This window comes from Mustela erminea, chromosome 3, assembly GCF_009829155.1.
Source record: "Mustela erminea isolate mMusErm1 chromosome 3, mMusErm1.Pri, whole genome shotgun sequence".
In the NCBI taxonomy this organism is placed as follows: domain Eukaryota; kingdom Metazoa; phylum Chordata; class Mammalia; order Carnivora; family Mustelidae; genus Mustela; species Mustela erminea.
The window spans coordinates 101902502-101918345 of NC_045616.1; the positions used below are offsets into that span (position 1 = coordinate 101902502).

General features: G+C 37.4%; 1 protein-coding gene across 4 annotated transcripts in view; it reads right to left on the reverse strand.

The window, feature by feature from the left end:
* Positions 1–5153: 5153 nt before the first annotated feature.
* The window catches only part of CPEB4 (cytoplasmic polyadenylation element binding protein 4), a 62818-nt gene continuing 52127 nt past the window's right edge, over positions 5154–15844 (reverse strand). For all 4 annotated transcript variants that reach the window (XM_032336997.1, XM_032336996.1, XM_032336994.1 and 1 more), the window contains 4 exons: positions 15385–15503; positions 13484–13598; positions 12041–12222; positions 5154–9624 (listed from right to left, as the gene is read on the reverse strand). In XM_032336997.1, coding sequence (XP_032192888.1) covers positions 9397–9624; positions 12041–12222; positions 13484–13598; positions 15385–15503 — 644 coding nt within the window. In that variant the 3' untranslated portion in view covers positions 5154–9396. The remainder of the gene's footprint in view (positions 9625–12040; positions 12223–13483; positions 13599–15384; positions 15504–15844) is intronic.

Genomic DNA, 15844 nt, shown 5'->3' on the forward strand with positions numbered 1-15844 from the left:
GGTAAAATTTTAATGAAATTCCTCTTTGGTTGGGTGGAAACTCAAACGGGCCAAGGTAAAACAGGACCTAATATCTGTGTGCCTAGGCCTCAATCCTGGTTTTGCGGGTTAAACTTTCTGAAGTTTAGCCACCTGAAAGCGACCATGCTAAAGGCACCTATCACATGAAGTAGTGGGATGTTGGAGAGAGAAACGAAACACCTCTAGCGAGTAAAATGGCTGGCACTTGGTAAACATGGTGTCCATGCCAGCTGTTGTAATTGTCATTGTTCTTCTCCCTCCCAGAACTGCTTGTGGTTCTGGGATTTGGTGGTTCATAGTACTAGAGAAAATCGTCCTTTTTATTTGTTTCCTGCCTCAGACTGATCTTTCACTGGTGGTCAAAGAGAAAAGATAAGCATTAAGAAGTTCCTCAAAGTGAAAAGAAATGACACTTCCACTCCCTTGCCTCTACTCCTGGAATGATCGATACACCAAGTCTGGCCGCTGAAACACAGACACGCACATAAGCCAAGCCAGCAGGCAGACAAGATCCACAGAGGTAGGCAAAGCCATCCAGTCTTGATGATGGAAGAAGAGCTTCCATCTGGCCTTTCTACCTGGTCTCCACTACCCAACTCCATGACTTTGAGTGAATCCCTCAAGCGAGAGACAGTTCTTTGGAAGCAAGCAGCCTCATGTTAGGACTCACAATCCAAACTCCCATTTTCTCCTGCAAATTTTGTTTCATCTTCCTGTCTCTATACTTTCAAACGTGATACCTAGCACCCAGATTCGTTTTAAGAATGAAGCTTCTGTTTTAAAAGTAAATAGAAGGGTTCCCCTTTCTCCACATCCTCTCCAACACATGTTGTTTCCTGTCTTGTTAATATTAGAGAGGGCACGTATTGCCTGGACCACTGGGTGTGGTGCAAAAACAATGAATATTGTTATGCTGAAAAAAATAAATTAATTTAAAAAAAAAAGGTAAATAGAAGGGGCACCTAGGTGGCTCAAGTCAGTTAAGCATCTGCCTTTGGCTCAGGTCATTATCCCAGGGTCCTGAGACTGAGTTGGCCTCCCAGGGAGCCTGCCTCTCCTTCTGCCTCTCCCCCTCCCTCTGCTCCGGAGCACTCTCTTTCTCAAATAAATAAGCTCTTAAAAAAAAAAAGCAAATACCAACTGAAAAAAAATTCTGTCCATTGCTATTCCCCTGGCAGTGAGGTTTATAGAGAAAAAAAATGTGGGGTTTGATGGGTGAGGACTAAATCCAGCCTTTACCACTTACTAGCTGTGTAACCTTGCAAGTCATCCAACTTTTCCCGGAGATCTGTATTCTGTTCAGTACCTCACGCGGGTGCTAACTATGCTAATGTATGTAACTGCCTGCCCAACCAAGGTGGTCACCAATGACTGGTTTCCTCTTCCAGAACCAAACCAAACTCTCAGGAGAGCGGAGAGTCACCTGATAGATGAGGCCATTCCATAACGCCACCCCCACCCCAGGCAGGTCTTCAGAATCCCATCTTCAACCAGTGGTTAAACACACAGCAGCTGCTTCCCTTTTCCCTCAACTGTGAGAGGTGAAGGACGCCTCCATGCATTCAACTAAGGAGGCTCAGGTCCGTACTGGACCCTGCCTAAAACCTTCGTGCGGCTTCACAGATTTTTTTTTTTTTAAGTTTTTTTTTTTTAGATTTTTATTTATTTATTTATTTGACAGACAGATCACAAGTAGGCAGAGAGGGAGGCAGAGAGAGAGAGAGAGAGAGAGGAGGAGGCAGACTCCCTGCCAAGCAGAGAGCCCGACGCGGGGCTCGATCCCAGGACCCTGGGATCATGACCAGAGCCGAAGGCAGAAGCTTTAACCACTGAGCCACCCAGGTGCCCCGGCTTCACAGATTTTTTTTTTTTTTTTTTTTTTTTTTTTTAAGATTTTATTTATTTATTTGACAGAGAGAGAGATCACAAGTAGGCAGAGAGGCGGGCAGAGAGAGAGAGGAGGAAGCAGACTCCCTGCTGAGCAGAGAGCCCAATGCGGGACTCGATCCCAGGACCCTGAGATCATGACCTGAGCCGAAGGCAGCGGCTTAACCGACTGAGCCACCCAGGCGCCCACACCTTGGGTAACTCATTCCAGAACAAATTTTAAATGCCCTGTGTTGCCCTTAGTAAAGGTTTGCAGCAGGGCGGGGGATGGAAGGGTCGTCCCCTTCCACTGGGTGTGTTTGGTTCTTTTCTCTCTTTTGGTGTTGGAGGCAGGATGAGAGAGGAGCTGAAAATAATCGCTTTAGAATGGTGACATTTGCTTAATCACATTGACATTTTTTATGGTATCAAAGCCCCGCTTACTGAAATAGAACTCCAGTGAAGAGGATAAAGAAAGCTCAAGCTTGGCTTTTGCCATTTGTATTCACTGATTCACCACCTTCCAGGTCCCCATCTACCCACCAGCAGTGTTTCTCTGACACTTAATCACACTATACCTAATAGAACGCACTGGTGGCTGGCGCATGCACTGGATTTGAACGCCACTGTTCATTTTTAACTTCCTTCAGACAAACTGTACTTTTCCACCTCTGGTCACCACACTGAATCACAATATGATACTTGTCCCAGCCAGTCAACAATGACACCCAAACTGACTAGAAACAGACTCGAACTTAAAATATCCCAACAAGATTCAGGGATGCCAAAGCAAAATGTTCTTTAATAAGAGAGGCTGCATTGGTGCTGCTGAAGAATTCACAGTAGGGCACAAATGTTCATTTTCTGAATTCTTAGATTTATTCAAAGCCGGCAGTCCCTGTTCTCAGAGCATCAGCAGGGGTACAGGGGGACAATTTGCAAGGGAAAATTTTCTAAGGAGGGAAATGATATGTGTGATCAGAAAGATAGCATGTCATTGAAGGGCAGATTCAAACAAGTAGTTTGTCTGAAGGTGTACCTGGATTGGCCCTCATGAGAAATAAAGGCTGATCTGAGCCAGGGAATGGCACAATCCAAACAGCTTTGCAAGGTGATGGTTCATTCCGTAAAGCAATGTCTCTCTTCTAGAGCTGGGAGCAGAGGGAGGGGAATTATGGAGCTGAGCTGGAAATGGTGCAGGGGTTAGAAGCAAGGCAACTATGTCGAAACCCTGTAAAGTTAAATGTGGACAATGACAACAGCCTTGGGTATGACTAGGGAGGGACAGGATCAAGAGCCCTTGCAGAACAAAAAAACAGAGAGAGATTCTCTGACTTCCTGATACCAGTAAACATACCAAAATGTAGAGCAATGTATCCCAAGTATGTCTCATGGGACCCACATTATCTGCAATCAGAGACTATGGGCAAAGTAATTTGGTGGTGGTAGGGGAAACACTTCAAAGAAAAACAGATTTCTTCACTATACAACCTTTCAAAGCCTTAACGAGCTAGTTGCATATTTTGATTTTCTATGAAACAGGGTACCTTATTTTCTAAGCTTACTTAATGACAGAACTTTAATTTTTTTTCTCTGTTTCTTATAGAGGACCACCTTAGTCCTCTGAAGATCACAATCTGTGAAATATTAAGAGTTTCTTATTTCTCATTCCATCATTACATATTTCAAAAAAAAAAAAGAATTACCCTTTAAATGTTTTTAATTCATTAACATCTTCACAGTTCTTAAATTTTAAAATCAGGAGTTTACTTTCCCCCACGACTTCTGACCACACATTAAGGAAGTATTTATCAAACTTAAAAAAAAAAAAAAAACTCCTAAAAAAATGATTTTCCTTTTGAACTGAATGTTAATACAAAGCCATTACCAAAAGAGGCTATGAAATAACTCGATTGTTACGAATGGCTAAGAGTGGGGTGGAGAACTTTCCTTTTTAGGCAAGTTTGGGTGAACTACCAGGGAATAAGGAAACACAGCCTAGATGGCCTCTCACACCCTTTTCAGATTCACTGTTCTGTGATTTAAAATACCAAAGTAGTGCATCTACATATTATTTCAAGATTTAGTTGTTGCATCATTTACAGCTGATAAGCACTTGCTTAAAATAAATACTTCTAAAATAAAGAAACACAATCTACTCGTGTGTGTGTGTGTGTGTGTGTGTGTGTGTGTGTTTTCTCCTCAAATGCTTAAACGAACCCAGAATGCCAAGAGATGTTATAGAAGGTAGCAACCAAATGGCACCCACATGTCCAATGTCCCCGGGGCTTCCTTAGGGTCCCTCCACTGAATTCATGGGCTGCTGGTTCAGCCCTCAGGTACTCCCTACAGTTTACAGAGCTATATTAAGGAAAAAACAATTTAGAAGCAAAAGACCTCTACAGTCCATTGGTCTCAGGAGAACTGCTTCTTCCAGGCTTAAGAATACTATACTCAAGGTGTGAAAGAACAGAAATCAAATCTGACAAAACAGAATATCCTCCATGTCATACTTTATGTCATAATAAATTAAGTTAAAGTTTGAAAATGCAGTTTAAAATGTAAACAATAATACATTACAGACCCAGTAGTCCACATAATGAATGGACCAAATCAAAGAAAACACTTTCAATTCTTGGGCTATAGAGATTATTATCCCAGAGGCCATACCCTATGTTAGCAACTGGCTCAAGTTAGTTAAGCACTGAAAGTCAATGGGCTGAAAATCAAGGCTTGCTAACCATGATCCTCTTATACGATGGCCAAAAATCAAGGGTTGAAAGTCAAGACTTGCTAACTGTGATCCTCTTATACAATGGCCAAAAATCAAGGCTCTTCATTAGCAAAGACCACAAACTAAACCTCCAGATAGTGACCTTCTCTATGAAGATGCATGTTCCCTTACTTTTGCTGGACATCTGGACTTAAGCAGGTGACTTGGCCTTTAGCTTAGATCCTGACTGAGGCCTCACACACATGTACTGAAGGCTACAAAAAAAAAAAAAAGAAAGAAAGAAAGAAAAAAGATTCTGCAGGGCAGTATGTGACTGAATAGTGCAGATCAAAGACAACAACCCACCAATACTTACAAACTTACGTAAGCAATGCACACTTGCCACTAGTACTTAAATGACTGGACACCTTTTCATGTCAATTCGTTCTGCCTTGGCCCAAGAGTATACACCTAGTACTTTTTAAATGATACATTCCTAATCATGGAAGCATAATCTACTTATGTTCACAATAAAGAAGTATATTAAAAGAAAGCTGAGTTAAAAGTTTTATTCATTCAACATCTCACATTACAAATATTTAAAAATTATATGCATACTGGTATAAATAGTCATTTGCAAACTATTTAATAACATTAATTTTCCACTAGCACTTCAACAAATGAACTCTTTTAAAAAAGGAACTGTGTTATATAACTTAAGAGTAGAACATACAAAAATAGGAACTTAACGTGAAAATGACTTTAATAAAAAATGAATTACCCTTATTTAAAATGCTATAATAAATACTACAACCTCCCCATACACAGTAAAAACTATATGGAAATTCAGCCAAGTAGTACAATTAACTGACATACTTAAATAACTTTTCCTTCTGATAATATGAGCAATACACTGGGAAAAAAAACATTAGGGATTAGTAAAAACTAGACACCCACTTGCTAAAAGTTTCACTTCCAAAAAATATAACAAAAATCTGATGAAAATTATAAAAACTAATTATACTTTAAATTTTAAAAATATAAAAAATAAAACAGTTGAATACAATATTGTCCCAATTCTTACAATGCTATCAATCACAGTAGCTTTAAAATAAGATAATAAAATAAAGCAAATGACCAAAACCTCTTTTATTCCATTTTTAAAAATAATCTCAAATTTACATTAGTAGAAAGATTGATTTCTGATTCTTTTCTTTAGAAACACCAGCAAGAAAGAGGATTACTCTTAACAGTAGAAAATGACATTTTTAAATGTCTGCAATTAAAAACAAAGAATTACACTGCAAAGATCTTTCAAAAGTTTGAAATAAGTATTGCACATAACTTGAAGTTAACTTGCCACAATTCATCACATTCAAGTTTTAAATCACCTTTTAACAGAAGATTCAACTCTTCAAAACAAAAGGGGTGAATTATCAAGTCTTTCCAACAGCACTCTCATAAAATGCTAAATTCATTCACTGCAAGTTTTATTTTGCATTCTGCAGAGGTCTGTGTATGGAGAAGTATATATATTATACCAAAGCGTGGGGACCAGAAGGGGAAGGGAGAGGGTTCCTTTACATAGAAAATAATCAGAAACACTTTATTTTACATTGCAAAAATAACCATGTAATTACTCTGTAACTACATTGTAAGTACATGGCTGGTGCCATGCTAGTGCGCTAGAACTACATGCTTGGTAAATTGCAGTGATACTCTAAAGTCTGTAAACTAATTACATGTTAATTATGTTTTGAGTTACATGGTAACTCCCAACTACAATCCCATGTAATCTGAAGGACATGTAATCAATAAAGTTCAGAGTAATAGATAATAATTGTTTATGCCCTGTAAATTGAAGTGTAACCAAATAATCTGTAAACACGCTTGTCACACAATCACAAGTAAATATTAGTAGAATAACAATTTCTTACATTAGTCATGCATACTAACATTACACACCTGTCCCACGGCAGGCTATTTTTTTTTCTTTATATATAATTAAAAGAGCAGACATCTCTGAATCAAACACTTAACATCAATTTATTAATATTAAAAATGGCTAAACATTCACCAAGAATGTCTGCATTATGAATAATTTGAAAAACTTAGTAAGAAGCTGTAGACAATTTTGTTATTTTAAATTTCTACCCTATGCTTATGCATTTAATTTTTTTTTTCTTTTTAGGAACTACAGTGTTATCTGTCATTTTCATGCGAATTTTTTTCATTAATTTGTGACTTTACATAAACTATTTCTTAAATTATAGGTACACCAATAGCTGGTGCTGGGGAAGGATGTTTAAGCAACATGCTTTCTCTTCTCTGCAGACTCTAAAATAGCATTGCCAGTGCACAACATTCATAATTTAAAATGTATGCAGAGCACTGAAATGTATAAAAAGCAGAATATAAGAAAATAAAATTTATTAAAATTATTTATATTAAAAAATGAAGTATATGAAGATCTCTCAGTAATAAAAGTACAAAAAGCTACTCTTTGCAATATGAAAAATTGAGGTATTGCATAAAGAGATATCCCGTCAGTGAAAAGTGTGCCTAAAAATGTTCACTGTTGGAAAAACAAGATATACAAAAGTAGTGCATAACAAATATACATTATGTGCATGACAAAATAAGTTAGCTACAAAAACACTGTACCGAAATTCAGCAGGTCATGTACAAAGGGAAAAATTATTATTCAAAGCTAGTTCTCAAACAGTGTTATTTCTTGTTAACTCATCACACCTGTTTACTGAGTAGGAACAGCACAATAGCACACCCCAAGCCACCTACAAGCATTTAAAAGAATAAAAAGAGGCAAATGAACATTTCAATTAGAATTATGTAGTTCAGGAGAAAAGAAAAAAAAGTCCCTGACCAGCTACACAAGAGCACCCTCCATTCGCATGACTGCTTTCAATATTTGCAGGGAATTCTTTAAAAGCAGCTCCCTTTCTATGTTTGACCATTAGACAGCATATGCCTCCATTTTGACCTTTGGAACTTAACAGGTATATACTTCATTAAAGCCTGTATTAAAAATAAAGGACTGCTTTTCCTAACGATAATCGGTAGGGGTCATCAGCCAGGTGGTTCCACCGTAGTGCTGGGGCAAGTCTTTGGTTTTGAAGGATCCAAGATGGTACTGTTAGGTAGCACAACTAGCAAGACTGACATTAGATTTTGATTTTTGTGTTTTTAACGTTTTGCACACTGGTAATAATCCTTTTAATGGTGGGTAGGGCATTTGATAAGAGAATGTCGATTAAAATAAAAGTTACTTCCATGACCAGGGCTTCAAGAGACTATTTTAAATTTACCCCTGAAGCATACTGTTCAACACATAATAACGCCTTTCAAAGCTAGAATTTTATTTATAATAAAGCATGCATTACTTGATGAAGTTGGCACTTCAAACACTGACTATGTCCCATGCTAAGTTCTGAAACGGTAATGTTATTTTATTTTATAGGAAGAGTAAGATAAACATACGTACCTTTGCACAGATTTACACAGTTACTTAGTTCAACAGTGCAAAACACTTTGCAACTACTTAACTTTTTTTTAACTTTTTTTTTCATTTTCTATGTTACAACTAAATTACAGGATACCCAAAGTAACTTTAAATCGAAAAGTAAGCCAATCAGCAGCCAATTTGTATATTGGTTTTCATTTTCCAGTTTTGGCTACAATTGTACTCTAACACAAAATCAAAAATGATATCCTTGAGGTATCTCTAGATCTGTTCTGTTTTGTCTCGTTTTTTAACGTCAAAATGGAGAGCAAAGGCTGACACCTGATGAGTGTTAGTAAATTAGGATATAGAGTTTTATATAACATCAAAAATAAAATTTATACATTTGTTCTTCAGGAGAGGAAATGCTAGTTTTCCCACCAGTTGTCGTTAATTCTAGCTTTGGTAGGTTTCCTGGGGCTGTGACCAGATAAAGAAGTTTAAAAATAAGTAAGTGCACTCCCCTCAGTAGTAAATTTACCAAATTTTTACATTCTAAAGTTTTTAAAATGGTTGAAAAGAAAATAAACCTAGCTCTGCCTACTTTACTATTTTTTTTTCTGATGCGGTAGTAACTCTGAGGCGTCATGAAATTCTATTCGGCCTCTAAACCCTTACAATTTGTTCTAATGCTGCTTCAATCTTGCTCATGCATTTGTGTTTGCTTTAACATGCTCTTTCCTGTTAATAATTGTTAACTTCCTCCACTGCTGTTAAATGAATAAAAAAGGGGGATGGAAAAAAGAGAGGAAAGGAAGGAAAGAAGGAAGAAGGAAGGAAGGGAGGAAAGAAGGGAGGGAGGGAGGGAGGGAGGGGCAAAAGCACTTCTCTGGGGGGAAAACTGTCAGGACAGACTGATAGTGTTATTGGTGCATGGTTAATTTTAATAAAAGTATTCTTATATGTTATATTATTAACAATAATTTAATTAAAAACCCAAAATACTCTATTGTTTCATTTCTCTTTTAATATTTCTCTTTCTCCTCTAAGAAAATGTTACAGGAAGTTTGGATCCTCTTGGTCTCCAGCAAAACAAGAGAACAAAACTTCCATGCAACACGATGGCAATATGAAAAAGGAGTTCTTACATATTGTTTTCAGTGACACAAGAATCTACAAAACACCTATATTATAGGTCATTCTTTTCATTATACTATTGTTAAGTTACGGGCTGCTACAAAAGGACATGCCAGCATGAAGAGGTTGAGGAAGGGGTCAGAATTAACAGAAGAGTGCACTTATTCTGAGGCCTGAAAATGAGCACTGTAGTTACCCTTTAGTTCCAGCGGAATGAAATATGTCGCGGACGGTCACCGCCTTCCTTCACCAGGGGCTTGTGGAATTCCCTGCCAGCACGAGAATGAATAGCAGCCCAGCAATATTCACAGTAATACTGCAGACAGGTAACATTAGCACAGAAAAATGGAGCAAATTTTCCCCCACAACGGGCCCCCTGACATTCATCACACAGCTGATCATCCAAGACATATGGCTTAACTTCCACCTGCAATCAAAAAGAAAAGAAACAAGTTTACATTTTTAGTGAATGGCCCAGGCAACTCTGACTATGGTGTGTACATTTCCATCTACTGTCTGAGTGAACGTATGCCAGGGTGCTGCAAAACAAGAGTCAATAATACTTTTATTGAAATTAAGATAATCCATCTTCTACGAACCTGGCAAGGCTTTCATGCCCAACATTTTACATTTCTGTCTAATTAAACAGCCACTTTTCAAAGGACAGTGGGATTCTACCAGAAATAAAAAAGAGAAGCCAACTGTTTAGAACATTATGAGATTAAACCCACATGTGATTATTTATAGACACAAACTGTCACTTTAACTAGTGGATCTGGATTTTTGTCATACGTGGAAATATAATTTAAACAAACCAACTAAGAGCTTCCCAGTTCCACAAAACAGCACTTCAATATTCACATCAGAGGGAAGATCTCCGGCTTCTGCGTCAGAAACTTCTAAGTTGTAATAAAGCCTGGGTCAGGGTTTCTATTTACAGTGTACACATCTTGGGTTATAATCACAAACTCAAAACTCTGAGAAAACAAGATGCAGCCATAGTATTCACAATCTAAAACCCTGCTCAGTTGTTTGTCAGTGAGAATGGTTGACTTTCATCTAAAAGTCAGAGGTGGATTTATAAAACTGGGTCTGTTCCAGTGTTCAGTAGGCCAACCTGTCATTGGAGTCTCTCAAGCATTAAAAATAACCTGGCTATTAATTCACCAGTGAGAAAGGAGTTGGCTATTTTTAGTCTTGGAGCTCATGGTTAAATTCCCTTATACCGGGTCATCACTACCTCTGGTGCCATCCAGCTCTTGTCAAGGAATCCTGACAAAGGTTAGCCGTGAACTAAAGAAGATGAGTGACATGAAGACAGGAAGAGCAGAGGAAACTAGAGCATCAGCCTTCTGGCCCCGAGGCCATTTTCTAACATGGAAGGAGTGGCAAGAACACTGGTCAAAGATCTGATCGCAGAAGAATACAAATGAAGTCTGCATTTCCAATGACTAACCTTACACTTCTGACACCTTTGTTGGGATGAAGCAGCGAGGCAGAAGACAATGCACATGTGGATGTAGATATTTTTTAGTGTGAACAAAAAACAAGTGCGCTTGTTAATGTATTCTGCAACTTGTCTCGCCCTCTTCCTGTGTTTATAATAGAATCTAGACCTTTCTGTTTAAAGATTCACAATATACTATGATATCCACTATCATCTTATATTTTACACTGACACTGAAGTAGAATACACATGAAATGAAACATAAGCAATAAATGTAAACCACTATTGACTTGATAGTTTCTACATAATGAATTGAGAACAGCACAGTACAATCAATCAAAAAAGACTTTTTTGAGCACAATGCCTCAGAGTGTTGATATCAGTCAGTCCTAATGAAAGTGCCAGTCTCCCATGAAATAAGAAGCTGACACCAGAATATAAATCAATGTATTGCTTCTTTCATCAAGAGGGTCTTTCTACGGGGAGGAAAAAAAAAAAAAAGTCAGCTGAACTAAACATTATGCTTACTAATGTAGCTGATTCACATTCTGGTGTAAATTCCTATCTCACCACAAGCTAGTAACCATTTGCTGCTGGCACACTTTGAGTAGTTTTGGTATAGGATACAGTTATATCTATCAGAACATAAACTGAGGACAGGGACTTCTTGTCCTAGGGGCTAAAACATTTGCTGAATGCATGAAACACGAAGATAAGAAATAATCTATGAATGCAAAGAAATAAGATGAATACAGAGTTTCAAAAACAGTACCTTAGAAAACAGAGGAGGATACTATCTCTAAGGTTTTCTCCAGCTTTTTAATTCAGAAGCTTAACCAACAAAGAGGAATTTAAAGTGCTAAAAATAATGCTAATTACTACCTAATTTCAGGTGGTAGAATACACTACAAATAAAAAGATGATTTCTTCTATTTAAACTGTTATAATGAAATATTTCAAAGATATGCAGCCCTACATGTGAATTCATTCAGTGATTTGTTACCTAGTGCACTGGAAAAATAGGGCTTATTGAGGTATTCATGATTTTTTAAAAAAAAGTCAGGAGATCTCAAGGGCATTGATGTTTGTACTTGATATAATGATATTTACTGAATGACTGACTAACCGAATAAATTGATGAATAGAGGTGCTAGTTTAGGAGATTGAATTGCCCCGAGTAAATTGATACAGTGTTGTTAGGCTACACAAAACACTAAGGGATAGAAAAAATTTGTAGGAATCCTTAGATGTATTACAAAGCACACACCTAATTGGTCATAGAGACATACTGTCAGCTGCTAATTTTACTGTCATATAAAATCCCCCCATTCCAATCTTGGTAATGACACACTGAGGGCCATTCCTAGAACTCTCCAAAATATAATCTAGGACTTACCCGTTTATCTATCTCTCCATGCTGCAGCTGAACAAAGCGGGCACTGATAGCAGCTATGTAACTCTGTTGATTAGAGAATGCGACTCGCCCAGCTCCTTTTGGGTATTTCAACTCAGGGTCAGTATCAATCCCAGCATAGCACACACCTCCATACAGACGATCCATTATCATGGCAAGCTCCACTAAATGAGATAGGAGCAAAGAGTTTACTGAAATCAGGAAAATCCATCTAGTTCACCAAAGGTTTCATCTAAAGCAGTTCATCTGTATTCTGAGCTCACAACCTTATAATAATTAATAAATCAATCATTAATCTTTTAAGTAAGGACAGGAGCTCTACTGGATGTTTCACATATGTTCTTTTTTTTTCATTTTTTTTATTAACGTATGATGTATTATTTGTTTCCAGGGTATAGGTCTCTGATTCAACAGTCTTACACAACTCCCAGCGCTCACCATAGCACATACCCTCCCCAGTGTCCATCACCCACCCACCCCACCCGTCCCACCACGCCCCTCCAGCAACCCTCACATATGTTCTCTTTTAATTTTCACAACAACCCTAGGAAGTAGGTAGTAATTTCCTGGGGAAATCGAGCCACAGATGGTTAAGTGATAACGCTGGGCTTGGCATCCTGGTCTGTCTGCTTTATATCATGTTGCCACCATATATTTAGGGTTAATAATATATTACTTAATATAAACAATCATGTGAACGCTAGAAAATGGATTAACAGACCTTGTCTGGAGGTCCTTCTAGTTGATTTCCTTCAAACCTTTGTTACCTTTCCCTAGAGTCTAGCTATTCACCAATTTTTTATGTTAAAACCTGAAATAATGAATGTATCATGTTCTCCAGAAATGTTACAATTTTAAACTGCATTCTTGTTCATTTTATGTTCTTTTTCTCACTTATACCAATAAGCCTCATTTTACTTTAAGTTAGGGATGAAATTTCACCTGTAAATACTACTCTAAAAAACACGATACACTGCTGCTAGAAAACCCTACTATATTCCAGAGCTCAGTAAAGAACTGGTAAGCAAATGAGGCCATGGGAAACAAACCCTAAAATTCTTGACATAAAATCTATTCTTGAAGGGTTTTTCCAGACGATGATGAGAGTGATGCTCTCTAACACCACACAAAGCACTTGGCACCACTTTTTCCCACTTAATCCTCAGAACAACTCTATATGAAGCAGATACACTTACTACTCCATTTGACTGATGAGGAAATTGAAAATTAGAGGAAATAATTTGTCCAACATCACTCAACTTTTAACTGGGAGCAGAGCACATGAATTCAAACCCAGATACTTTGATTCTAGAACTCTCGCTCTTGGACATTAACTCAAATGCTTGTGGAGAATTTTTCTTAAAAACCTTTATAAGGTATTTCTTATGCTAAAAGGTGAAGAGGGTAGTTCTGTTTGTTTCTTACCAGCTCGTAATGGTCGAGGAACACCACCGACAAATATAGTTTTTCGTGGGTCAAGAGGCTGTGAACCATCCATCACGAAGTCACTGTCACTGAGATTCCAAGGCCGAATCTGTACCTAGGGAGCAGATAAACCTGAATGTCTCATTCTTAATGCAGACAGTTTATGAGGAAATAAGTTAAACATTATTGCAGAGTATTTTATTTTAAGAGCAACAATAATCCACACCATTATAAATCAATAAAATTAGAAGACTTACATATAGCATAGCCTAACCCTTCATCTCATTTTTTTTTTTTTAAGATTTTATTTATTTATTTGAGAGAGAGACAGTGAGAGCATGAGCGAGGAGCAAGAAGAAGGTCAGAGGGAGAAGCAGACTCCCCATGGAGCTGGGAGCCCGATGTAGGACTCGATCCCAGGACTCCGGGACCATGACCTGAGCCGAAGGCAATCGTCCAGCCAACTAAGCCACCCAGGCGTCCCCCTTCATCTCATTTTTAAGAGCAAGTGATTTTTTTAAATGAACCATTTTTAAGTGAATGAAAGTTGAAAGTTCAATTTTTATTATCTATTATAAGCTAAATCACTAATATGTCCTTAATTACTAGTAAGTTAATTAGCTGTTTCTCAAATTATTTGGGCTTCTATCCTACTCAATCCTCCAATATCCACATAATTTAAGTTATCACCGTATCTAATGCTGATCAGAATACAGTGCTAGGATTATGTGCCCAATCCTACAAGTGCAAACTACTCCTGATACTAATAAATCTGCTGCATTATTTCAAAAAGCATTTCAAAGTAAAAATTTTGATATCTACACTAAACTTATGATAAAACACTTCAATGTGTCCACTGCTTTAGTCAACCAAGAATCGTGTACCTTATTTTAATTGTTTGCATTTACTATTACAAATGCCCAAACCGAAGGCTACAGATGGGCTCGTAGTAGGATATTCTCAATATGCACAACAACAAAATCCTAAGCCAGAGGTCCCACACTCAAATACCTATGGTGACTGCAAGGGAACATAAACAGGTCAAATATAATTACCATCTAGGCCATGGGAACTCTGGGAAAAGCATTCCAGACTTAGACAATCCCAAGACACCAAGAGGAACTCCATTAATTATTGTGTGAGCTGAACCCACAGGCACCTCCATTCTGAACTGTACCCCATTACTAGATCTGGCTGAGTGATAATAAATTGTTGATTTGTCAGATTTGAAAAAACAGGCTGGTTGCTACTATTCCTAAAGACTAAATTTTATAATAAAGAAAAACATTTTTGGGGCGCGTGGGTGGCTCAGTAGCCTTTGGCTCAGGTCATCGAGCCCCGCACTGGGCTCACTGCTCAGCAGGGAGCCTGCTTCCTCCTCTCTCTCTCTGCTTGCCTCTCTGCCTACTTGTGATCTCTGTCAAATAAATAAAATCTTTAAAAAAAAAATTTTTTCAAGAATAAAAAAGAGTATGCCATGTACATTTCTGTATATGCATAGTTCATTTTATTTTGGGAGAGTACCAAGTGCAAAAAGTTAAGGATAGTTATTGGGTAAGATCTTGATCAAAGAGAAGAAGAAGACAGACAAATATCTATTTGTGATTTTGGGGTTCTATTATTCAAGGAAATTCCGCTACTTTATCTTTATCAAATGCGTTATCAAGTTAAATTTTTTAATGGTAAAGACTTACCAATATCTTAATTAACCAAAAAATTCAATGTAAGATAATGTGTGTAAATAACATAGAATGTCAATGTTAGGTTGACAACAATAGCAGTTTGTAAGTAGGTTACAAACATGTCAATTAAAAGATACATCAAGATGTCTGTGGGTTTTCAAACAAAGCAGAGATGACAGCAAAAAAAAAAAAGCTATTTTCATGTTAGACAGCACTCACTGGCTTATCTTTGATAGTGGGACTTGACACACACAGGTAGAGTTTTCCATCTTCTTCAATACATGCATCAATCAGAGCCTGAACAGAGCTTTCATCTTGAAAGAGCAGGAATGCATAGCCTGATAAAAAGGAGGGAAAAAAGTTTATTTGTTCCCTAATTTTTTTTTTTAATTCTTCAACAGAAAGGAAGTATATAAGCTGAAACTAAGGGAAAGAGTAAAAAAAAGTTAAGAAAACTTACATCTTCCTACCCAAAGTCTGATAGGATCAACATTAAGTTCAGTTTGGTATCTTGGAACATCTTTTGAAGTTAAATTAAATTTGAACCGAAAGTATGTATTAGGTATAAATTTCAAGGGCACATTTGGGAAAATATAAGTTTAACTATGGAAAATCTTACAGAGAAAGTAAACATTTATGAAAAGGCTAAACACTAAACAATATCAGGATACACTGTACA